The sequence below is a fragment of the Anarhichas minor genome, unplaced genomic scaffold (assembly GCF_050575085.1).
Source record: "Anarhichas minor isolate MPS153535 unplaced genomic scaffold, ASM5057508v1 ptg000042l, whole genome shotgun sequence".
NCBI classification, from domain to species: domain Eukaryota; kingdom Metazoa; phylum Chordata; class Actinopteri; order Perciformes; family Anarhichadidae; genus Anarhichas; species Anarhichas minor.
The window spans coordinates 11,817,747-11,845,265 of record NW_027466488.1 but is presented as its reverse complement, the minus strand read 5'-3'; the positions used below and the strand labels follow the sequence as shown (position 1 = coordinate 11,845,265).

Sequence of the window (27,519 nt, the reverse complement as noted above, 5' to 3'; positions counted from 1 at the left end):
GTAGTAGTTCATATAAAAGTAGTATTTGTAGAAGTAGTAGTAGTCATTTTTGAGTGTTGGTTGTGCTGAAATGAAAGATAAATGCCTCTAGAGTGTTTTCTCGCCATTTTTGTGATTCTTTTCTTGTACATTTGTCACTTTAACATATATATAACATATAATTAAGTTTTCACATTTTCTGAGGGTCATTAAGGACACAACATACTCACGAAACAGCTTGTTCTCCCTGCTCCCCTCAGGTAGGAGGTACGGGACCCCAAAAACACACACCAGCAGACTGAGGAACAGTAAATCAAGTGCCCAGTCTTGCTCTCATCCCAACATCAGGTCTTAAGCCAACTCCCATCACCACCACCAGAGTGTAGACTCCGGGGGCAAGTTTTCCTGAACTAACCTTGCCATCACTACCCCATTTAACCGTCTGATCCCCAAATCCCACCGGTGGGATGAAAAAGCATGTTTTCTTTAAACAATCGACAAAACTACACCGTCTATCACAGCTAGAAGCTGTAAAACGTCATTATTGTCAGATTTTCATCGTTCCCGATGGTCCTTGAAAACATCATGTGTCAGGATCCCTGTCAGACCCTACACCTCCCATGGCCACACAGCTGCAGCCACTCCAGCTGATCACCTCCTGCAGCCTGACACACCAGACTCAGGTCCCAATAACAATACCCCTGGCAATATATAAACTCTGGTCCTGCAGTCTGGGGTTGTCAGGTCGTACCGTCTTTCACCCGCTTCTACCCCGTTGCATCTACTCCCTCGAGCGCCTGCCTCCAGTGTCCGTCGGTCCGGGAATCCCCCGTGCCCTCTGTGTTAACGGACTACTCACCGCCGCTCTGCCCTCCGTTGTGTTAGCGGACTACACACGCCGTCAAGCTGCCAGCTCTCCAGTGTCGAGCCACGGGACTCACACCGTCGATCTGCCTACTCTCTGGTATCGAGCCACGGGACATCACGCCGTCAAGCTGCCAGCCCTCCGGTGTCGAGCCACGGGACTCACGCCGTCGATCTGCCTACTCTCTGGTGTCGGACCACGGGCTCCACACCTTCACACACCTTCTAAATAAAGTCTGTTTTACTGTACTCTGTCTCCTGTGGTCTTGCGTTTGGGTCCTATCCGTGAACTCCCGTGACATCATGTGTGCTAATTTTGTGATATTTCATCAAAAACATTTTATTCTACATGTCTTATTTAAAATCTTGCCCCAAATAAACCATATACTCTCAACACATCCTGTAAAAAACTTAAAATTCTGAAACTGCAGGTTGCTGAGCACAGTGCATTGAGGAGAGGAGAGGCTGGAAATAGAGGTTGTAAAAGTGTGAACTTTCATAGCATGTAAAGCCTTTTTAAAGCATTTTTTGAGACATTGGTAACACTTGTAGACACTTAGCAAAAAGTTTTTCTTTTTTATGATTCATGGCATTGTAAATTTGTTATTCTGCACAAAAGACAAACGTTTGAGTTCTCTCTACTTCTGGCCATGATTGTGCTGTTTCCATAGAGGTGCAGGACTTTTAATTTGAAGTGAAAACTAAGGCCACAGAGAGAAAAATGTGACTGGGGCAAAAACCACCCCAAAACAGCTTGGGGTTCAGAGACGACCTCAGAGTGCAGTCTAATCACCAAAGACTCTTCACTATTCATTTCTTACGCACCATGTAATAAACTCTTGTTCACTCTAAATTAATTCTCTGCTGATTGAAATCACAGATAATCACAGACCTGCCTCTGTTGATATTGTACATTAGAGTTTCAAATGATGAAATTGCAATAATTTAATGCCAACACTGGGGCCCTAAGGCAGTTACCAGTCAGTCATGTAGTGTGAAAACCACGACTTCAAGACTCATTACAAGACAGCAAGTGTGGACAGTACAGCGATCTAATGACGTTGAAAGGTGTGTAGTGTGAATTTGGCATTAATCTATTAAAGTACAACTGCGATAAGATAATAAGATGGATGTTTACAATCAACGTTTGGCTGAATACTTTTCCCATTTATCTTAGTTTTTCCTCTAAATAAGTATGACAAACCTGGAGGTTTGTTTACAACCTGATCTCAGCAATTAACTTTGTAAGAACAATATTATTATTACGGATTGGAATGATGGCCAAACATATATTAATAACGGGTAAGCTTTGATAAATTGAAATTGTGCCTTTAGCTTTCAGACATCTGTCTATTTGTTTTGTGAATTGATGTAATACCAAAATGCTCTTTCTACCAATACTTACTGTACTGACTATTAGTATGTTTTTTTGGCATCAGTGAGCTATATTCATGGTCACCAAGATCTATGCCTTCATCCTCCTGGGACACCAGACAGGATAACACGATACATCTATAATGAGTCTACAGATGAGGTGAAGGGACAGGAAACATCTGCTCAACAGATACCCAACAATTAAGCAGGATCATTTGTGGTATTCAAAATGTAATGTCTCGCTTGAGTAGATTGGCAACTCTGACCATAATAGTTTTAGTCATTCAACAGTCTCATAAACACCCCAGCAATGGGCAGCAGCTTTGTACAGGGATCACATGCTGGATACTTTTTTTTTTTTTTTGATGTTCAAATTTCTGCAACACGGTCACCATATTTCAAAAATGCTTTGAAATTGTGTCTTTTGAGATGTGAAATAAGGCTTACCCTCCGTTGAGACAGCGTCTTAGAGAGTAGGAAGCTCCTCCTCCGCAGGTGCGAGAGCACTCACTCCAGGAGCCCCAGGCATCCCACCCAATGTCCCTGGCTTCATCTGAGCGGGTCATCCTGGAGGCCTACAGAAAGAACCAACACAAAGATCACCCATTTCCATCAGGTTAGATATTCACATGCTTTCACACCGAGCATGTTCTGACAAGTATATATGAACTCTGACACGAATCACATTTTCCACAAGAATTACTGTACTGAAAATTAGAAAACAGCTTTCTTAATTTAACTTTTAAACACTAGCCCTATTTTTAGGCCTCTGCTCAAAAATTGCATACCCATACTAAAGAGAGTGTAGATCTCTAACTACAAGGTCTATTTTAATAATTTTGATGGTTAAATACAGGCAAAACCTGTGAGACACTTGTTCAGATGTGTAAATATTGTGTATATCTTACTGGTTAATAGTGAATGAAGATGGAACACAGCTCAAATTGAAAAGTTTCAGGTTCACCTGAAAAAAAAGCACTTGTATTGAAGATATTTATTTGAAATAATGCAGATACAAGCCTAAACATATGCCACAATCATAGCACAAAATGTTTTACATGTCTCCACAAACAACTTTTACTTCGATTGAGTGAAGCAGGCCAGCATAATAGAGGTTTGAGTACGGACAGTCAAGCCAAATTCTCATTTTTGGAACCAGCTGTTGCGCTGGTTTTTATATATTTATATATATTTTATATACTATTTAACTATATATTTCACTTGTTGTATCACTACTAGTGTTCAATACATCCTAATACAGCAGTCTGGCATCATTTTGAGCCATTTTGAGATCTCATATCCCTCCTCCATGGAATTTTCTCATCTCAGTCTGAGTCGATGGAGATCTTTTTAAGGCCTGTGATTGCCGGATGTCATCATGTGACACCTTGTTCAATGCGGAAGAGACTCAGGCAAGCAGTAGGCGGGTTATTTAGTAGATTGATAGAGTTTTTAGCCACTAAAAATCCCGATCTGTGCGGCCCAACCCCCACGCGTAAAATCATTGGCGCAGCAGGGAAATGCTGACCATTTCATCATAGTTTCGACCAGGACCTTCATTTTAACACGGCATGCAGTGCAGGAGACGGGACTATACGGCTGAAGCGGATTACAATCAATTTCGAGCATTTTTCGTCACGAAAATCACCTAAAGGTACGATGCGTTTCAAATTTTTTGCTGGGGAGCGGCTTGTTGTTCGTTGGCTTTGTAACTTTTGAATGGTTTGACGGAGAGGAATGAGGAAGCTGTGATTCAACTCGTGGTCGAATCCTCGTGCTTTATCATTTTTAAGCTTTATCATTTTTAAGCTGCCAGCTTTGTGATGGGAGATGCAAACGGAGTGCATAGATCGCCGATTTGTGGCGAAACATACGTGATATTGTGGTAAATCTTCTAGTTGCTTATATTAGTGTGTAAAAAGTGACTTACATGATAGTGTTGCCCAGCGGTTGCTGTTTAATCTGGTATATAATATATGTATACATGCACAATATTCGCTATCGATATGTACATTTTTTCGACGATTTTTGCTACGCCACTTGAGCACAAAGCCCCCAAATTCGGGGGCGTCGTGTATAAGAGTCCCAATACAAATAACTCCAAAGTTCAAGGATATATGGTTGTAAAAAGGTTAGAACAGAAGGACTGGATCTGCATGCACTGCTATTGTCAAGGTTGAAAGGAGTAATAAAGTTAGCTGTCTGTTGTTGTACACTATAGTGTACATTTTGAATATGTCCGTTCTGCACAATGTGATTGGTTGATCGCTTTATTTAAGCTGTCAATATCTCAAAGAGCACAGTGGTCCCTGGCATTCTTCATCTGCCTGCATAGCATGGAGTTCTTTAGTCAAATATGGTATTGATCAATATTGTGTTGATTATAGATGTATTTTATTTGTAACATGGCTCGATACACATGTCGAAACATTGGTGAATTGTTGGATTCTTCACACTTGTGTCTTCAGAACCTCTGCAACACTGGTGTGCGTTCTCTCGCTCTCATCCTGAATAACATGGCTATTTAGAAATAAATAAGAAAAAACTCCCAGCAACCAGTCAACATGTAAACAGTAAACATGGCCAAAACATAGATACCGTCCGAGTATATCTTTATTAATTCTATAATACGTTTTGTTTAAATATACAGCTGTGTGGGCAGGGGTAAAAAGTGGTTTACGTAATCATTAGGAGCAAAGGAGGTTTTGAAAATCATTTGTTCATTTCATTTGAAAGTTGTGGCTAGGACACCAGCAGTGAGCCAGCACAGGCTACAGGTGTCACTCAGCTGAATAACGGGCTGCTGAAACACTGAAGAGAACCACCACTTTACCCTCTGTGGCCACTGAACAGCAGCATAACCTCACAGTCCTGTGATACACTCGGATCCATTTTAGGCAAGTAGTCCCACCAAGCTGCCACAGCCTTCATGCGTCTCACCCAGACCTTTCTCCTTTCTTATCTGCTGTGTTAAAAGCTCAGATGAAAGAGAGGGAGTGGCAGAGAGAGAGACTTTGATGCAGAGAGGGAGAGATGGAAAGAGAGGGTTTTCCTGGCTGAGTGTCACAGAAAATAGGAAAATTGGCTTCCCTTGGGTCAGTGACGTCACCGCAGACCCTACAGTGCCAAAGAAAAAGGAATCTCATACCGAGGCTGCAAGTGTGTGTGTGTGTGTGTGTGTGTGTGTGTGAGTATATAGTAAGAGGAAAAGGGAAGGATAATTGAGTATTTATGGAAAATAAGTCAGAGAACCAAAGAACCAAGTTTTCTAAAGTGCTTTGAAATTGTGCCCTTCGACCTGTGCGTCATTGGACCTATAGTCATAACACGTATTTATTCAATACAGAAAACAGTTTTTCCTGGAGAAGTGGTAGCACAGGCCCTCTACCAAAACATTCCTTGCCATGTCAGTGAAACCCAAAGCACAGGAACTAACTCTAATTCCTCTGACACTGTTATTTATGCCTGGTCAACCAGAATTAACATTTCTGACATGCCTCCACAGGTTCCATTTCACCCTGCCTCCCAGGCCCGGATCACTGGCTGACCTTGGAGCTGGCTGAGTGAAACACCTCTCAGTCTTCAAACTTCTTATGTCGTGCCCCCATAGATGGGATCAATTTGTGTGTATTGGACTGTTGTACTGCGGTGGGACTCAGAATTCTCCCGCTTTCCTTTCCCCGCTGCATCCAAAGAGACAGACTGATCTGCTAGAGAGGAATTAGACATGTTAGCACTCCGCTAATAGGATAAAACCACCTTTTGTTGTCAGGCTCAGCTGGCTAACAGCCATCACAGACCTCCAACAGTAATAACATAGGCATGAGGAGAATCTGTCCAGCCAAGGCTTTTATTCTATTGTGTTAGCTCTGTTTAGTTCAGTATCAGTGTCCACTGACAACCAAGATGACTTGGATTTGTACAGTATTTCTCAATTAACATGATTAGGACTCAACACTAAGATAGTCCCTGGGTTCAAGTTCTGTAGGTACTATATGTAATGCCCTGCTAATTTGTTTACATGTGTTTTTTAAATGTCTATAAAACAGTACTTTTGCATTTGTGTTCATAGTTTGGAAAAGTACTTATGTGTCCAACAGTTCGAGTTGCCCTTGAACCTCTCCTGTCCTTATCGTATTGGTTGGTCAGGTGTCAAATGTATTGCCAGCCAATCAGAAGAATCTGATGAGACTCTCGGGTAACCTACCGGGTTCTCAAGGGGGCGGGACTAATGACCGGGACGCGAGACGTAAACAAAGAAAGAGCTGAGAGGAATGACAGAGTGTACTGTTGTTTTTAACTTCAGAAACACAGACACTGGACAATGTTAATACATAGAAGAGAACTGAAAGGATAGTATAAAAGTGTTTAACAGGAAGCTCTAACTTCAGAGGTGAGGTTTCCTTTTCGGGGAGACGAAAAGGCTGACAGGACAGTCCGTCGAGGATCAACACGGAGGTTCGTGGATAACGGTGCGGCTCTGAAGAGAAATAAAGTACCCTGAGAACTCAGGGTACTTTCTGCCCGTGATTTCAACTGACGGATTTGTTGAGGCTACTAGCAAAGGTGTTGGATCTGTGGAGACAAGACCTGCTGCTCTCTGAGGGTTACCGAGGAGCAGTGAGTACACCACAGATGTTCCCCAAGGTTTTCAAATGAGCTCCAACAAGCGCGCCAACGTCCTGGTACCGTCACACTGACTATCACCTTTTTGGGTATTATTATTGTGTGTTATATTGTATGTTTGTGTGGGTCAAAATGTTGAAGAGAAATAAATGTTGACTGTTAAATATTCATGTGTTAAAGTGATGTATGTCAACGTAGCAAGTAAGGGTTAAACAGAGATACATAGGAATGCATGGGAGTTTGAACTCATAGAACAGTATAGCTGTATCATAAGCTAACCAGGCCTCTCTGCACCTTAGACAGAGTATATTCGTTTAAATTTAGCTATTGTAGGCACATTCCTAAATTCTATATTTTCGTAGACCCTCTCCAATTCACCTCCCATGCAACAGGAGTATAATCTCAAGATCCTGAACTAAATTTGAATTGAGTAGGTGGGCTACATATACTTTCTAATAAGACACCAAACCTAATGGCTTATTAGAAGGTGAGACATCTTGTATTACAGGGGTTCCTCACCTGCTTATTGGCACTCCCAGTGGGGTAGCACGCTGAATTGAAGGGGTTGTGATATGATTCATTGGATAAGAAATAAAAAAAGCAACTGAATTCTGCTACACATACAGTACTGTATATTATAGTTTTTTTTATTGGGACTGACTGGATTATGTAACTACAAGACCAAACTTTTCAAATGACATAATCTGAAATGTTCTGTTGAAGTACACATATGCAACTTGTGAAAAAGGTGAACATGTAGTATCTGCAGATTAAGGAGACAACCCAGGCGAATAAAAAAAATCCATTTAAAATGAATATGTTCTATAAATCAGGCTATGAATGATATATGAACTGTAATGAATCTGTAAAGACCTTCAGATAAAGAGAGGAATGAAATGTGTGGTGAATGTAAGTGCTACTCACTAATCACCATGAGACCTCTCCAATAATTACATATTTTAAGAAAAGATTTTCTTTAAATACAAAGATTTTGCGTTAAACATTTTCTGAAATTGTATATTTAAACATATGCATGGCAATTCCATACCTAATATGTTATGATCCATAAAATCTAGGCAATATACAAGATAAATAATTCCCTTTTTCGTTATCTTCGCCGCCATCTTGACTGTACGGGAGGGGAGGGGGAGACACACCTGGCAGAAGAGATATTAGGGCACCTTTCTAGTTTATAATTCACTCACAATTTACAAAATCCTTTATAAAAGGTTTTGCTTGCTAGAACGTGGCAACATTTAATTTTGGGTCTTCGGCTAAATCTTAATAGTCACACATTTGGGGAATTCACACAGTTAATATAAAGTGCTACAGATTGGTACAGTGAGAGTTGGTTATAGTTATATATAGATTTTAAATGAGTGTAGATTCAAACAAGTTGTTTTGGATTTGTTGAGGATGCAAGCTTGTAATTGTTTTCCTTTCTCTGACTTGTCAGCCACTGTTGGGTGAATCCATCAGCCATTTATTGATCCATTAAGTCATCCCTTCATTTATTGATTCAATGGTTTTATTTATTGATTCTTTTATTCCTTTCTTTTCCTCCAAAAATCCCAAATTGCATCAAAGATTTTCCTCTTTGTCTGAGAACCATAAAACATGTTCAAGCGTAAATCCTATTAGGTTGCTACACACTTGATCTCCTGCCGAGTTTCAGAGCTTGTAAACAGACTTGCATCATTTTGTGGAAGCTCAACCAGAGTGAAAACAGCCAGCAGCATTAATCTCAGTTTGTGTACTGATATGGGAGTGTGTCTGATGGGATTAGAAAAAAAACTGCCTGCCTCCTTATGTGTATGTGAGTGTTGAATGCAGGATACAGTCTACTAGTTATGAAGTATGTTTAATGTATGCTCGACTGGCTTACTTCACTGGAGATGATTGCATTCTATGCCCATTTTGATTAAATTCTCGATCCATATTGTCAGTGCAAACTATCATACAAGCCATGTACAAGGAAGGTTAATTAACCCAATGCCTGTGGCAGGGGCCTGCAATTCAACTATGTCTGCTAGAAAGTTCATAAGAAACTAATCCGCACTAGCGAGTGTCAACATTTACAGTTCATCGCAAAGTGCAGGCCTATTTGAATCCCATCTTATACTTATATACTATGTATATAGTCTGTGTTGAATTTTAAAGGACCACAAATCACGGATGTATTTTTTTCCAAACAAAATACTTGCAAGACAGTTCCAAGCAGCTATTGGTTTCCATTCATTGTTGTAGAATATCGCCATATCATTACACTTCATCACGTCTTGCCCTCTCTGATGATGACAGGCTTTTCACCCCGCCTTTGAAACATGTCCGTTCACGAAAACTAACACATTTGATTTCCGAAACCTTGACAAATAAAACTGCGTTAGTTGTCAAAGTTATTCCACATAATAACGGATTACAATCTTTTTATATCAATCTGTGCTTAAAGTACATCATGCCAACCCATTCTCACTCCCAATGGTAAATGGACTTTTTTAGTCTTCCGACCACTCAAAGCACTTTAACACTACATGACATCATTCACTAAGTGATGCCGGGGGCGACTATGCAAGGTGCCAGCTGCCCATCAGGACTCTAAATAACATTCATACCCATTCACACAGGGCAGGCACTGACTACGGGAGCGATTTGGGGTCAAGTATATTGCCCAAATAACAAATCGACATGGACTGGCCGTGGATGGCCGATCCTCTGATTGAAGAACAATCCACTCGTCTGACATGGAGGCACCTTTTGGCGTCTGTATGCGACACACCAGGCTTGCAGCTAACAGCGTCCATGTGAGAGTCCACACAGAATGGGCGGAAGGGTAGGTGTAGGGTTCAAACTGGATTTTCGTCCCAAGAGTCCCTTGTGAAACCTAAAGCAAACGTTGACATTTTGTCACGTAAGTCTTTAGTCTGTCAAGTTATCGTCAACCACGCTCTTTCCCTAAACCTAAGTGCTTTTTTTTTGGCCTAATCCTAGATGTTCATTTGAAAAAGACACTATGCATGTGACGAGCGTATGTTGACATGCCTCCTCTGACATGTCCACAACTGACACCAGAGGTTGGTACCCACGGCATCAGTTTGAAACTGACAGGCACTGACCAAGCTGTGGTATTTCACGTATTGGGGTGAGAATGTGTTGACCATGCAATTATAGTGTAACATCAAGAAAAGAAAATGCTGACTTGATGGTCACTATATTGGATTTGTTTAGATAACAAGACCTCCAAACTAAATGCATTCATTGTCTTTGAAAGTGACAAGTGTTTTTGGATCTCATTATTTACATGGCTCATGGATGTTCTTGTAAGGTAAATTTATACAAACTGTAGATCATTTTAGGAATTTCAGCAAAAGACCTATACTGTCATTTATCTAGTATCAGTTTACAAATTTCACATTTCAAGAGGTTCAAGACACAAACATATCTACAGCACAACAGCATGGAAAGCAAAGTGGTTATTTTGGATGTGCATCATGCAGTATATGGTTTGTAGTAAATGTCCTTTAATAATGAAAACCATCTGTCACCAACCTCAACCATGTGGTTTTAGTTCCTAATATGAAGAGTATCTTAATCATGCCTAAAAGCATAAATGATGTCCTGATCACATATTTTACTGAATATTGGCGAATAACGATCGTCAGTAAAACTTTATTTCACACTGTGATGGTTAACGGTAAACTGTGTCATTGATCCACGGTTCACATTCGTGCCGAACTGTGAGGGGGGATCAGTACGGATCACGGATCGACAGCGGTCTGTTACACTCATTTTCACTTTGTATTTCTGCTGTGAACCACATGGGCAGTGTGGCTGCTCTAACCTGTCAACATTGATGTCAAACTCAAAAACAAGAGGTTCCGCGACACACACGCATTTCTCACGCAGGCAGTGTGGCCGGGGCACAAGTCGAGTTATCAGTCGTTGAGTTAAGGTCAGAGTCATTTCCATTCCATCAACTCCTGTCTGAAGTAATCAAAAAGGTGACTCGAGTCCACAACTCTGGCAAACGTATGGTTACTTGATTGACACGTCATCTCTCAAAAGATACAAATAGAAACAAAACAAGCATCACAGTGGAATATCACCTTCCAGAAAATACCATTTAAATAGTTACAAGACTGAGAATGTAGATTTTGTTGTCTTTCTTGCAGTAGAGATATAAAAAGAGGATCTGCTGGACTGCTTTCACCTGTTTAGTCTGTCTCATTCATAAGGCTGGCAGGTTGGACTCTGGACTCATTCTAAACGATTAAGCTCATTCCCTGGCTGATTGCAGTGGAGCCCTCGCACTTGGAGACCTGGCCTCAAAATGCCACGGGCAAATGGAAATAAACGCACTGCAGAAGTCCTGATCAACATCACACTGTGCCTTTTATACACAACCCTCAGCTGTTTATCAAGCTTGGCAGAGCTGTGTTTACTGAGCGCCGCCAATATGTTGAGCTGTGCACACGGGCCCTAACCAGACATCACATGAGACTCGTCAATGACATCATGTATAGCAACAGGACAAATAATAACAACCTGTAAAAGGCTCTGGAAAGGCTCTGGAGAGAAACTGTAGTGAATCACAGTGATGGAAGTGTCAAATGGTGACTTTAGGCAGCCAAGCAGTGGAAGAATCACCTCGATCTCTCTACTAAGCACTAACAGTTTTTTTGTTTTTTTTGTGATCTGGAAATCAAAACTCATTGAGCTGTTTAACTGAAGATCACGGAGTCATAGTAGTAGTAGTAGTCTAAAAGCTGCTAGAGCATATAAGCATAAAAGCATATGTTGAACATCGTGTTTTTTAAAAAAGAATTTAACTGCATAGGCAGGATTGTCCTCACCAGAAAAACAGCAGCACCCTTTCCACTGCTGGAGCTTAACAACTTGTAACTTAATAGAAATATATATATATATATATATATATATATGGAAAGAGCAGATTGAAAAGCATCTTCCTCAGTAACGCTAAAGCTGGAAACCTCATCGTGTAAACCTTTGTCTCCAGTTTTTGTTTCCACTGTACTCCCCTTCCTTTGGGGGCTCAGGAGGTGGTACAAAAGTTCCAGATACTCTCGAGGGGAAGAAATGCTACAGCTGGTTTGCAACAAGACAAACATGGTAATTAATAACACTGAACTGTATTGTAGCTGTGTTCTCTCTCAAAATACATACTTTAAACAAGCCAAAAGATACTGGCCACCGTCACCCACTCCCATAAGTGCTGCGATGCAATTTGACATTTACCGGTCACATGTATTGTTTATCAAGAACGTCACAGCGTGGGCAAGTTGGTAAAAGGAATAATGCACAGTGCTGTTTGTTGGGTTTGTACGTGCGGCCTGGTCCAAAAGAACGGAGATCGGTAGACAGACAGATAGAACACGTGGCTTTATTCGGTTTCTTAGCTTGTTTGCTTTTCGTAGTCCTAAATAGAGATAAAGATGGGGAGAGAGAGAGAGAGAGAGAGAGCTGCAAGCCGCAAACAGCTGTTTCTACACAGTGCAAACTGCTGCTATTGCGAGCCTCCCCCTGCAGATTTTTACAGAGAATGGTTCACAGAAATATGAAGTGCTCTGCTAGTACCTCGTTCTTACGCGAGTGCTCTGATACAATGAATGTGTTCTTTGATTTTGAAACAGTAGGCTTGCGCTTTATCTAACCTTTCTGAGGCTTTTGCATGGTTGAATCCTTTTATTTTATTTGATCACAATTTTTAACTGCCCACTTAGTCACTTTCTGTAGTGGTGTTAAACTGATCTAGAGCATTTTATACAGATATCCTGTGGACCTCTTCCTCTCTACAAAACATGAAAAACAGTGCAAATCAATAATATAGTTCAGACACGTAAACTCCACAAAAGAACACTATGGTTCTCACTATGTGAGCACTTTGGTTTACTGCCAAACATCAGGATAGCAAAGTTTTAGCTTCTGATCAGCTGTGAATCCAATGGATATTACTGGAACTCAATTTCCTGGTTCATATTTCATGAAAACACACACACCAACACAGCGCCCTGTGTTTTCCTACTGTGTTATATTGGCCTATGTAGCAAAAGATGAAGTAGCATGAGTTATTCTCTCACCAGACCTTGAGAGGGCACGTGGTTGGGTGTGCAGAGCATGCCATTTGCAAGCAGGAGATTGTGGTCACCCCCTCATCACGCTTGCCTACTTTTAAATAGGACAAGAACCTTTGGTCATCATTTCTATTGGTTATGATACCTTTGTACTTCAAACTACCAAAGTAGTTGATGAGATATGGGTCAGACGGGTCAGTCTGATGATGATTTTCTGAACTGAAAAACTGAAAGTAAGCTAAAACGCCAGTTATAAAACCCTCATCAGCACACGACTTCAGTAAGATCAGTGGGTCAAACGTTAACCATCTGTAAATTGCGATGGATGTTTGTAACGGAGAGTTTATTCGTTTTTACTGTTTACTTTATTTTTCTATTTTCTCTACCAGATTGTTTACATTCCATCAGGCAAAATCGGTGTCTCTTTTATTGACAGGAAAGGAAAAAGAGAGAGAGGGGACACGCAGCAAAGGGCAGCAGAACCCGGGCTGCTGACAAGGACGAAGCCTATGTGGGGCGCAAGCTCTACTGGGTGAACTATCGGTCGCCCCCGACAGACTCCTTTCTAGAGAAGTGTTTTCTGCAGACCAGTATTCCTCAGAATTAGATGGCTGATTTCTGCAGGGCACAATTTACTCATTCATTCATCAATGCAGGAGGTAGTGTACCATTTATGTAAGGGAGGAAGTCAAAGTTCAGCAATTTTGTTAAACTACTGGCCACTGCAGTTCTTTGCTAACTTTAATCATACTGGAAGAAATAATGCATTTGTTGGGGGTGAATTTTTGAAAACATATTCATTAAAAAAATCTGGGAGGTTGCACGCCTTTGCTTGAAATTTTTGTTTTAATTTGTGGTCTTTTGGTGTTTATTGCTGGAGCATGTATGGAATATGACACAGATACACTAATCAACATTGGAGAATTGAAGCGTGGGGATTTGATGAAGTGCAGCGGACCGGAGGAGGATCACCACCTACGGGACCAGCTGCACCAAACACCTCCTAAAGTGGCATCGACCGCCGCAGGAGGAGAGGCAAGATGGGAGCTCAGCCAATCCATCCAGGACCTAAGGCTACTCCACTTCCTCTGTGTTCACATCAATGATGCTCAAACATAGTCAAAGTCGATTGACATTGTCCTGGTGTCAATCTTTGTTTTGTTAAACTGGCAATCTTGAAGATTTTTCTTTAAATAAATGTCTCTTAATACAGCTGAAGGAGGACCCAATGGTGAATAAGCCTACGGCCCACTGATAAAAGTATTGTTTATTGACATATTTGCAGTATTACGAATTCCAGTTCTGGAAAAAGTGCTGTATATGATGGAACTATGCACACAATTAAAAAAAAAAAGCATTTAGTATGAAAATCCATCCATCCATCTACCTACTGCAATAAGTTCCTCTTGCAGGTTACTGTGCAGGCTGCAGGCTAAAGGCTTGCCTGCTTCTAGCTGTTTTGATGAAAGCAACGGGCTCATTGCCTGGATGACAGGTGCCAAAGGAGCTCAGCATTAACTCATGAACACACACACACACAAGCACACAGAGCTCTGTCCTAGCTACTCGGCTGTAGCGCTGCCAAAGCAAACAGCTAAGACAGAGACTGACAGCTCTTGTAGGCCTCATCATAGTCTTTGTAGCCAGGTATACACAAGCAAATACACAGAACATGCACATGTATCAATACATTTGTTGTAAATTCTTGCAATGAACCATTAAATATTCACAAGGATACTGCAAGTGATAAAAAATTAGGAAAATCCCCAGATATAATCCTCCTACCATTCTGCCATAAATCAAACAGGCAATTAAGCACTTTACACAAACACTGTAATTAATGTTCTGCTTCATAATCAACATTTAATCCCTTGTTTCTTGTAGGGAAGCTTCTATATGGAGTCCACGCATGACGGGGACTCCATATAGAGGTTCAAACTGCCGAAGTGTAATTATTTTGGAAAGGTAGCCCTGGTCTTCACAGCTGGAAAAGACTGACCACCGACTCCAGCCCTGGCTCAGGGATAAACTGAGATCTGAGAAACAGCACAGGGAATTGAGGTTTTGTAAGATAAGGCATCTTCCTGGATTCTCTCTGACATCTAAAGATATCAAAAACTAATTGCCACATGCATTTCATTTTATATGTACATTGAAATAGATAAAACATAAATCTAAATTGACAAGTATGTAGCTATTTTATCCTTAATAACTGAATGTTTTTTACTGTGTCAAGTGTCTGTCTGTACAGCTTCCTGCAGCACAATTCATCCAGTAAAACTGCACTGTCAATGTTAATGTGCATTAACACAAATGTTAATGTGAGTTAATGTACAACCTCTATCCACCTACCCCACAATAAACAGTTTTAATGTGAAATGCTCATGTCAGCAATGATAAACAATACACATTTAATTAATAATTCATCAATACAAGCAAGAACCATCAAAGCCACCTTAGATGCAGAAAAGGCCTCCACAGAGTTAACTAGACTTTTCACATTACAAAGATTTGAAAGATTTAATTTATTAAATGGATCAAGATTCTGTACACAGCACCTTCAGCCACTGTCATCACCAATGTACAAACCTTACAAAGCTTCACACTGCACAGGAAGGAATCCAAACACTTTACAATCATAAGATCAGTCTTTATGCGGATGATATATCGCTGTTCCTACAGAACTGTCACTCATCACTACAGGATAAACTTATTGATTCATATTCCAAAATCTCTGACAACTCCATTAACTGGAACAAATCATGAATCCATTAGATAAGGCATAAGATGTGGCAGCCCATACACAAGCTATCCCTTTATGCACAGGTCACATCACATATTTGGGCATTAATATCTCCCCCAGGATGTCAGAGCTGCTCACATTGAAGTTCTTTCTACTACTCAAATCAATAAATGACAACCTCCTCAACTGGATGAACCTACCACTATGACTTATGGGCAGAATAGCTACCATTAAAAAGACAGCACTTCCTATAATAAATAACCTATTCAGAATGATCCCATCTCAACCCAGCCTCTCCTTGTTCAAATCTCTAGAATCAATCATCTGTCAATTCTACTGAAACAACAAGACATAAAGAGAACTTGAAGCTCAATACTTTTCCCATTACTCTAGGGCAAATCAGCTTAAATTCGTATTCCTATGGATACACCTTAATCAATCAGGTAACATGAAGATATTGTGATGTTTAGATATAGAACAAACAATTTGTAAAGGCATTCAGATTTCAGAATTACCATTTCTTAGCCAGTCTATCAAACACCATCCTTGTTTCAAAACATCAACGATAAAAGAAACCACAACAGCCTGGTGGAATTTCCACTTAATCACAAACACCAGTGCATTTTTGCAATTTTACTTCAATCCCTGATTTTGTAAGCACCAAGAAACCACTTAAACCTCACATCTCAAACAATAAAACCCTCAATAATAAAACCCTGGTGACTTTTCTTCAAGAATTCAAGGTAACACGGGATGAGTAATTGATAATCAAATGGTTATTTTGTGGGTTGAGTATTCCTTTGAGCTACCATTCATAAAACTAAACACTCCCTGCAGATGTTTGAGCTGCTGGAAGGATTTTGATGTGAAACATGTTTGCAGAAGCTTCAATGACAATAAGTTAACGGAATAAAAAAGTGGAAAGATAGAACCAATTGCAATCAGTTAGTGAGACGTAACAGTATTTCTGTATACAAAAAAGAATTAAACTCAGACAAAGACAGCAGAGTGGTGAGTATGACATTAATCTATTATTGTACTGATAGACATACTGCTGTTGAAATGTGCATTATCCTAATTAAAACAAATACAAAAAGTAAGTTTTTGCAAGTCATAACAGCTTCTTTCGTCTGGCTGTGAGACTCCGTAACTCATCCTCCAACCTTCTCATATCATATATATTTTGTGTTTTTCTTGTGTAGCAAAATGGGACTACAATCTGCATTTCGTTGTGCACCCCTGTTGTACAATGACAATAAAATAACCTTGTAACCGTCTTACAGAAACAGGTATAAGAAACAGGTATACAATCAGAGAAAACTATCAGGGAAAGTCTGAAGGAGATGTATTTAACCTTCTTACCATAATTATAGAAGCAAACAACTAGTATCTGTGTAAAGATAAATGGAGTTATATCTACGTGAGCAGAGAATGAAGTCACTCTCCCTCGGTGTGTTGTTATCAGAGCTTCTCCTTGATTTGTTGACATACGGTTGGGCCGCCCACACATGCTTTTAATGCTTTAATGTTAGTGCATGTGTATGTTGCCCACTGGTTAGCTCACAGCCGCTGCTCTGCACTGCTCTCATACGGCGGTTACAGCTGATAATGCCCTCATGGCTCGTTGTCAACATGTTGAGAGACGATGAGAGGCAATCAAAAGTTTCCCAATCTAGGATCTTGCAAACACAGGCTATATAAATACTATTTCAAGTATGCTGCCAGTGCTTCAGATTCTTCTTCTTCTTCTTGACATACAATTTATGCTCTCACTCGCCTTTTTGCTCAAACATCCAGCCTAGATTCACCCATAAATTCTCACCAAACATTACTAGGGATTATTCCATCTGATCATATTGTTTAGTAAATGGCAACAGCCCTCTGAACGTCTAAAAGTCTTAAAATTTAATTTTCATTTCACTCCCCAAAAAATACTTCCTCCTTTTCTTGTGCACACATAAAACACAATGCAGCTCTTAAAGCTATTGTCTGTATCACAAAGCTGCTACCACCTTTCCATATCTGTAGCTACTGTAAAAGTATGCTACACCCACACTGCTGCTGACTCATCTCCTACTTCCAGTGTCTCTAATTCTCATTTAACTCCAATTTTTGCCACTAAAATGAGCATTACACAGGGGTTCTTTCTTCTCACCAGGCCATTCCTTTATTTCCTATTGTGAAGCACTGTTTAGATATCACATGCAAAATAGCAATTTTGCTCTTCATTGACTTTTAATTATATTTCAGCTCCTAAGCAGCAAACAATCTCATCGTACCTGAGGAAATTAGCATTGAGCACTTGGCTTTGAATGTGTGTGTGTGTGAGTGAGTGTGTGGATGTATCAGTATTTGTCTGTTAAAATTAGATATGAGAGAGCCGTCAATGAAGAGTGATTCATAACAGCTATTCATGTTCTGCCAGGCAGCAAACCTCCGGTTATGAAAATTTAAGGCAAAACGAAGTGCCAGTCAGACTGTATAGAAGTTTATGAGAAAATGACTCTACTTCTCACTTGATTTATTATCTCAGTAAACATTGTAAACATGAGTTTACTGTCACAGTTGCTAGTTTTGAATCTTTTTCAGTCAACGTAGCCTCATACAACGTTTCGTATGATATCCTGTGAAAAGTTACTCATTTTTTGAGCCTTTTCCTACGAAAGCCTGCACGTGTCAATTTCAACTTGGTACATGCATACAGTTTTTTCAAAATAAACTTCTGTCTTTACAGGAAACTAATTTAGGTTCAGGCAACAAAACCACTTTGTTAGTTTTAGGAATATTGACTTGTCGTCTCACATTGGGAACGAACTGCGTACTCCTGGCTGAAAGATCGCTGTTTGTTGGCCCGTCTGGTGTGTGATTTCAGAGTTCTTTATACATACTCGTTCACGATTATGTGATTAAAGTACAAAAAAATTCCATATTATATTATATTCTATTATAACCAATGATAGTAATCAATGAGGTTATTTAGGCTATATACACATTACATGCAATTGATTCAGACCAAATGTCTGCCACCTGTCCTGTAAAATACATTTATCAGCTGTTTTTTATATCACATTTGCTGTCCCCTAAGCTAGGCCTATATTGTTTTTAATTCTCTATAATCTTACTTGAAACTGTTATTATCAGTTAACACTAACGTTCTCAATTAAATGACAAAATATCAGTATTTGTATTTAATTCACACAGGAGTATACATAAAATACCATGTGTTATTTCATATTTCATGTGCAGGAACTGATTACAGCAGTAATGCTGCATAGCTTTAAGGTTGGCACTGGAGCGTTGGGCATAGTAAAGCAAAGGAGTGAGTTCATCACTGACAGCTTTTTAAGTTCACAGACATATTACAAAGGGTGCGTACTGGACCATTCAGCACCTTGCCATGTATGTCCAGTGGCAACGTTCAGAGCCAACGCAGGAAGTAGTGTGGCCTGTGTAACAAGGTAGAAGGAGAGCATGTGGAGGTCAGGTGGTTGATGTGTGTTTAGCAAGTCTGACATTCAGTTCTTGACCTGTCAGAGCATATTATATTATCTTATAATAACATTAAATACAGTAATTAATATTAGTAGTAGTAGTACCGGTAATCATTTTTCTAGCATTATTCTGCTATTACTACTCTCATATGTATCATTTATTTCATATGGATTAACTATGTTGTAATTTGATCATGTTGTATATTACATGACATCTCTTGCACTTCTTATGGGACAGTTTTTCCTCCACTGTTGCTCTCCCAGACATTTCTTTCTCTTTTTTTTGAAACCATGAAAGATTTTTTCCTTTTCTGATGTTGTATGCTGTACAGATTGTAGAGCCCTCTGAGGCAAATTTGTGATGTTGGGCTGTAGAAATGAATTGAATTGAAACTAAAACAATACACACACAGAAAGATGCAAGTATAATAAGAAGCAGCTGCTGGAAAACACTTTCATCCAGTCACTAAGGCTGTACTCTTCGTACAGACCCTCCAGGTTTATAGGCAGCGTTCTCTTAGAGTTGAACAAGATGCCCGGGCTTCATGGAATTGCTGACAGAAGAAATACCTCTGAGCTGTCAGACAAGATGTTATAAAAGGCTTTAATAACAGGGAACTGAGGAAGGTGCTTCAGACAAGATCCAGCCTTTATGGCTACATTTCTGTTCATGGCATTTCTAACTAACAAACCTTCTGTGGTAGAATTTCAAACAAAGCAAGTCCAGATTGAGGGCAAGGGGTTTTCTATTCTTCTTACGGCTTCATCACCCCTCTTAAAATATATGTTAGAATGGGGGATTAACGGCAATTATCTGCATTTATCATCCCGTTGTGCACACGTCAATTCAAATATTAGTTCACTCAAAATGAAGTTTCTCTTCATTGACAGACCTACCTGACCAAAGACTAGATTTGCATTTGCGGAAAAAAAGAACGCGCATATGCCTTTAGGCAGGGCAGAGCTCAACGGAGCTCCATGTACAGAGGGGTGACCCTCTACACACAGCTGGCACTCTGTAATAGGTACTAGTTCTAAATGTAAGGGGGAGCCTAGCGAGGACCAGCCAGCGCTGGGGAGATGTCCCACATGGGGATCCTCCCTTGAGTGTGTCTTGCTGTGCTGGGCTTCTTTTAGATGGATGGATGGATGGATGGATGGATGGACAGATGGATAGATAGATAGTTACTTTATTAATCCCACAAGGGGACATTTTTTTGCTATAGCAGAATTAATAGGTACAGGTAAAGCAATAAAGAATTATTATTATATTAAATATAAAAATGCACAATATATGCAATAAAATAGAATATTCAATTAACAAACTAAACAGTAGTGCAAAGATGTTTTAACCAACAACAAACAAACAACAGTGTAACTGTGTTATAGTCTTGTGACTGATTTGGCCAAAGGTGATTTATTATAGTGTTATAGCAGAGGGCAGAAATGTTCTCCTGTATCGGTCCTTGTGACAGCGGAGCTGGATCAGTCTGTTGGAGAAAGTGCTCCGCTGTCCCTGCAGTAGGTGGTGGAGAGGGTGATCCGGGTTATCCATTATGGATAATAGTTTCTTCAGTGTCCTCCTCTCCACCACCTTTTCCAGACTGTCCAGTTTGCAGCCAATGATGGAGCCGGCCTTCTTAACAAGTTTGTTAAGTCTGTTGGTGTCTCCGGCTCCAATGCTGCTCCCCCAGCAGACTACGGCGAAGTACAGTGCACTGGCCACAACAGACTGGTAGAACATCTCCAGCATCTTGCTGCACACGTTGAAGGATCGAAGTTTCCTCAAGAAAAAGAGTCGACTCATCCACTTCTTGTACACTCAGCGCAATCAGCTGGTCGCGAGAGTAAACAATGCCCCCAGTCTGCTCTGCGTGGCTCTTTGTTACACGGAGGGAAAAAAGTAACAGAAAGGCCATTCGAAAAGTTGAAAAAAAGGTACGGTCCTCTGCCTGACTGTCACTTAAACAAAATGTTAAAGAGAAAACAAGACAGAAGACTAAAAATGAAAACACACGGGGAGCTGCTGCAACAGGCTGCCACTAGCACGGCGCCATCTTGCCTTCGATGTAAGGCATAAAATATGTTTCTGCTGTTCATTCAATAAGAAGTGGCAATTCAATATTTCAATTTTAGCTTTTATTTCTATAACATCAAGGTGGACAGTTAAAAAAAGAAAACTTATTTGACACATTTGTTTTCCTAAATTGAAACCTGGCTTAGGCATTACCCACAATGCAACTTGAATGCTAACAGTTTAGTTGATGATCCCGTTATGCTTTGCTAGTACCAGCTAATGTAGCGTCAAGTGCTCTTGAGTACAGCACCGCTGAATATGGATTCTAAGAGGTCGGAACCGTTTATTAAGTAACTTATAGTGTACTGTAGATGTGAGACTATTGTTGTTGGTGGAGTTAGAGTTAAAGTCAGCCTGAATAGGAAGTCTCTACCTGGTGACTGAGGTCATTAACACTTTTTGTTCTATGACTTTGTTCTATGTCAGCACACTGCACAGTGAGTCATGTTTACCAGCCTGGCATGCCAGTCTGTGATGCTTTATAGCCGAGGATACCAAAGAGATGAGACGGACAAAAATCCTAATGTGGGTGGATGTGAATGTATGACTATCTGCTCCGTTGAGGCTGATAAAAAGATTTCCATCTTTGTATTAAAGTCTACTCAGCTGCATTCCACACATAAACACTGACTCACACAAGCATACATGCTTACGAACACTAACAAGGCTCAACAGTGTGAGAGGGCCCTACAGGCCACCCACCACCAGTCACCAGTCAGGACCAAACATTTACTGAGAGTTTCTCTGAGCGCTGCTCTGGGTTTGTGGGGCTCAGCCAATCAAATCCCGGGCCGCTGATTTGTCCTGCAATAATTCCTAAGGCCTGGGAGAAAACGTAAAGTGTATTTGTGAGAAATAGGAGGCTCCGACTGTGAATCACTCATCTGTGCACTAGGGGAGAGCTTTTCTCAAGTTGCCTTGGGGCAAGCATGTGACTCAGCCACACCACGCTGTTTTCTGATCACAGCACAGTCATACATCACATTGTCAATCGTAACTTTTGGGAAAGAAAGAATAGTGCTTTTTATTTTTTCTCCTCGTATTGACAGTGTAGGTTTATCATGTCATCATAATCAGATAGCTATTTTGTCTCCCTGCGGAGTTTACCAGGAGCAAATGGTCTCTGGAGTCCCTGTGAGATACAGGATTTGGATTCAAATCCCTAATATGTTTTTTGTTTTCTCTCTGTACAAATGCGTATCTTTGATAACAGACTATACAAGAAGTGGACGTCATCGACAATTAGCAAATCAAACTGCACTGGAGAAACAAGTAATCAGCGCCCTGATGAACATTTTTCAACAGCAGCTGTTGATTTATGACTGATTACTCAAGGACCTCTCGTGGTTGCAGTGATTGTTACTTGTTGAAAATCAATTTATTGACAACATCTTTGATTAACTATTTTATGCAGTCATTGACTGCTTACTCCTCACTACTCTTGAATGGCCTGTAGGGGACAAAAGTGGCCAAAACAATTTAATTAATCTTGTTACTGCTACTGATGAGGAATTGTTCCTCTCCTGATCAGCAGGCCACGGGAAGACAATTCCACATCGATGTATGCATGTACTTATATACAGTCAGGGCCATAAGTATTTGGACTGTGACACAATTTTTTTAAATTTTGCCTCTTTACACGACTGGATTTGAAAATAAGTGTCACGATCAGGCTTTGCCCTGTGTGTTCTGTGTCTTTGTTTCTTTCTGTAGCTCCTCACTCACCTAATCAGTTCATTCAGTGCACCTGCCAGTCACACTCACCTCATCAGCTCATTACTCTCACCTGTTCACTCTGCCTAGTCACTATTTAAACCCCGATCTTTCACTCACTCACTGCCAGATCATTGTGTTTGTTTCCCGTCCAACCCGCCCGTTTTGCTCGTCCTGTTCCCGGTTTTCCAGTCTGCCTGTTCTGCCTTTTCCTGCCGGATTTTCCCCCTCGTCTTTTGTCTTGTCCCTGGATTCCCTGTTTTTGGTTCATTAAAAACCTTTTTTTCACTACACCTGACTGTCTGCGTCTGAGTCCTCATCATGCCCCGTGACAATAATCAGTCAATATGTGGTTGAAGTGTAGACTTTCAGCTTTAATTCAATGGATACAACTAAAAAAATCACAATAACCTTTTAGGAATTACAGCTATTTCTACAGTCATCCCCATTTTCAGAGGCTCAAAAGTCATTGGACAAACGAACATAATTGTGAATATAATCATTATTTTTAATACTTGGAGGAAAATCCTTTGCAGCCTGAAGTCTATCACCCATAGACATCACTAAACGGTGAGTTTTTACCTTTGAGATGCTTTGCCAGACCTTTTACTGCAGCCTCCTTCAGCTGCTGCTGTTTGTGGGTCTTTCTGGCCTCAGTTTTACCTTCAGTGAGTGAAAAGTCTGCTCACTTGGGTTGAGATCAGGTGACTGACTTGGCCATTGAAGAATATTCCATTCCTTTGCCATAAGAAGCTCTTGGGTTGTTTTCATAGTATGTTTTAGGTCGTTATCCATCTGCACTGTGAGGCGCCGTCCAATCAGTTTTGTAGCATTACGCTGAATCTGAGCAGATAGAATAGCCCTAAACACTGCAGAACTCATCCTGCTGCTTCTATCAGCTGTGACATCACCAATGAACCAGTTCCATTGGCAGCCATACATGCCCATCCAAAGCACTGCCTCCACCATGTTAGACATATGATGTGGTATGCTTTGGATCATGAGCCGTTCCTTTCCTTCTCCACACTTCTCTCTTCCCATCATTCTGGTACAAGTTCATCTTGGTTTCATCTGTCCAAAGAATCTTGTTCCCAAACTCGTCAGGCTTTTTCAGATGTTTTCTGTTAGTCTAATCTGGCCTTCCTGTTCTTCAGTGTTACCAGTGGTTTGCACCTTGTTGTAAACCCTCTGTATTTAGATTCATGAAGGCGTCTCTTGACTTTAACAGTGAGGCCTACCTCCTCCAGAGTATTTTTGACTTCAGTAGATGTTATGAAGGTGTTTTTCTTCACCACGGTACACCAATTTTTTTAACCTAATAATGGCCTCCTTCACTTGCATTGACACCTTTTTGGTCCGCATGCTGAGAGTTCCAAGGACCAGCTACCAACTGCAAATATAACATTTTTAATCCTATTATCTGCATCATTTGTCATGAAATAGTGACAGAACAGGACACATCTGGCCATGAAACCGTTTGTCAGACAATTGTCCAATTACTTCTGAGCCTCTGAAAATGTAGGTGGCTGTGTAAAAGTGGCTGAATTCCTAAATGGTCATTGTAATTTTTTTGTTTTATCCATTGAATTAAAGCTGAAAGTCTAAACTTCAACCACATATTGACTGATTAGTTTCAAATCCATTGGAGTTGTGTAAATAAGCAAAATTAGAAAACTTGTGTCATAGTCCAAATACTTATGGCCCTGACTGTATGTGTATGTATCAATCAGGCGTCAACCTCCGGTTCTGACAAGTGAAGCCGATGCGGAGGTGGCTCTACTGACCAGCAGGGGGTGATTGCTGTGGTTGCAAAAAGATGTCAGTCTATGAGAAAATGACTCTACTTCTCTCTTGATTTATTACCTCAGTAAACATTGTAAACATGAGTTTATGGTCTCTAGTTTCAAGTCTTCTTCAATACAGCATGATGTTCATTTAGTAAATTATGGTCCATTTAGAGTCAAATAGAGCATGAAGCAGAGTATGCTTTAGGGCAGGACTACCTTGTGATTGACAGGTTGCTACCGCTACCAGAGCCGTGTACGGCGTCTCTACGTCACTCCTCCGCCGTCAAAATATGATAAATAATACAGCTAACACAACTAATCACACAGTGAAATGGACTGTTTCTTTTCAGAGGAAGCGGTGAACATGATGCGTTACACAGTAACCTACAGTGAAGCTGCATAGAGCCAGGTTGAAATGAGATCAATGTTGTCTGAGATCTGTGAGGTAAAATGTGATTGATCCGCATGCGGTCTAGAGCTGGGAGCAGTTTTGGGTGTTATTCATTCAATCAAACATTACAGCAGTGGCCATTACAGACACAGAGATCTGTATTTCTAGTGAAATAATGTTTGTTCAGTTACTTTTCAAACAAACACTGTGATCATTACAGTCAGTGCTGCTGTCAGGGCCTCTTCCTCAGTTACCTTTCAGCCAGTGCTCTTCCAACTGCTGTGTACACTGTCTGGTGTTAGAGTCCATTCCCCATCTCTGGCAGCAGCCCAAGCCAATGAGAAAGCAGGGCAGTCAAAGCACCAGGAGAAAATATTTATACAATTCCACTTCAATCAATCCATTGTTCCGGTCTCCAATTTAATCACTAACTACCCACTAATTTCAGCTTCATTCGTCTCAGGCATTCAATACTCTGAATCAGTAATTGCTATAGGTAGATTTTATCTATAGCCCACAATAAAAACATGACCATATAGCTTTCAGTGCAATACATTCTCTGTTTTCTCCTCACTGATTTGCAGTGATTTAAGGCTTCTGGTGATTTTGTGCCTTCTTGAGTGATGCTTTGACACAGGAAATACGCATTATTACGACTGCGCGCCAGAACACAGCATCAACCAAGGGCAACGTGCAAAACTAAAAACTAAAGGACTCAGCATTTTATCTGAATACATTCCCAGCCAGTTCCATTATCCTTTTCAAAACCCAATTTCTATCTGCTGCATGGCCTTTACACAATCATCTTCATGAGCAGGGAGATTAAATATATATGGCTTGTTTCATACCACCACTGACTGCCTGCTTACTCCCCACTCACCGCTCTTAAGCAGCCCCCGGTCGGTGTGGGCCACTGTCACACCACAGCTGAGTGCATCTACGACCCCTAGCCACCACTTTGGAGCCAGAGACGAAGTCGGGCAGAAATAGTTTACCCACTGTTTTTGTTTTGGAAGACGTGTTCAGTACATACGCTGCTGAGTACCTCTCAGCTGCTGCTCTGCCGCTCTCTTTTATTGTGTCAGGCTAACGAAGCTATCAGTGCTACCACTGCTCTACCTTGCCGGCACTCACTCGCTGCTAAGTTACCAAACAGCTTGGTGAGTTTCCCGTTGTGCTTTAGCATGATTGTATTATAGTGTATTACACAAGGACTTTGCGTCCATTGCTTGCGTAATGTTTTTGAGTTTGAATGAAATCTGCTAAAACAACGCTTTCAACCACTGGTTGTATTCATTTGATCACAACTCCAGCAGCTGTTGCTGCAGACACATCTGTCAGAGATCTGCACTCCACTGAGGGCACCTTTCTAGTTCTACATGTTTTGGATCTGGATCATTGCCTCCAGGAGATTCAGCTTCTCTTCTCTCTCTCTCTTCTTGTCTCTCACTCACTCTCTGCCTTGTGTGAATGTTGTCCTTGTCTTTCTTTTCCTCTGGGTGCGTATGTTCTTTTCTCCTACCTGTGTCAATGGTGTGCTTGCTTTGTGCCTCTTGTAAGTCGTTGTAGTCTTTCCTCTTTCCAGTGTGAATCACTGCAACCACAAGAGGTCCTTGAACAAACAGTCATAAAAGAAAACAAAAATGTTTAGGCTGATGGGTCCAGTAAAATGGGACATGAGGCGTGGACAGACACACACATGACCAAAAACATAATTTCCTTCCAGGCCTAGTCTGGTGGAGATAATAAGTGAAAGTCAGATCACAGGGCAGATTCCTCCACTTGAAGAACGTGTTACACACAATAGATTTGTACTGTAGCTAATGCAAGCATGTTTACGTGTAAGCTATTCATGCTTTTGCTTGAGCTCTATATCTGGCTGCTTTTACAATAAAGAAAGAAAAAATATGAATGGCTGCAGTGTTCTTTCACTGGCACTGGCTGTGCTTTAGTCAGCTACAACCTGAAGCAGCTTGTTCTCATACACTGTTTTTAGCCATACCTACAAAAAGTAATGGACTATAATTCATATATAACCCACGTAATTAATTTGTAAGTAATCCACGTAATCCTGAGCCAGGACGGGTGACGTAGTTTGAAGAGCAGGAAAGGTAGCATAGGTGGGTCGACAGGTTCTGAAAATACCCAGATTTAAACATTAAGTTATTTGTTCTGTAACTTTTGTACTTATTAAATGTCACATCTGTAGTTATATTAACCCAAATCACAATATTTTTCTAAACCAAGTACTTTTATTGCCTAAACACTGCAGGGGCTCTCATAGGCATACAGTTGCTAGACATCGTAATAAAACACACAAAAAAACACAATATAACTCATGAGACTCATGACTAATTCATGAGATATTATACAAACAAACCAATA

At 40.6% G+C, this 27,519-nt stretch overlaps 1 protein-coding gene across 1 annotated transcript in view; it reads right to left on the bottom strand.

Annotated features, from left to right (window-relative positions):
- The window catches only part of adamtsl3 (ADAMTS-like 3), a 206,137-nt gene that overhangs the window by 91,288 nt on the left and 87,330 nt on the right, over window positions 1-27,519 (bottom strand). Inside the window, 1 exon segment of the mRNA XM_076109776.1 lies at window positions 2,665-2,792. Coding sequence (XP_075965891.1) covers window positions 2,665-2,792 — 128 coding nt within the window.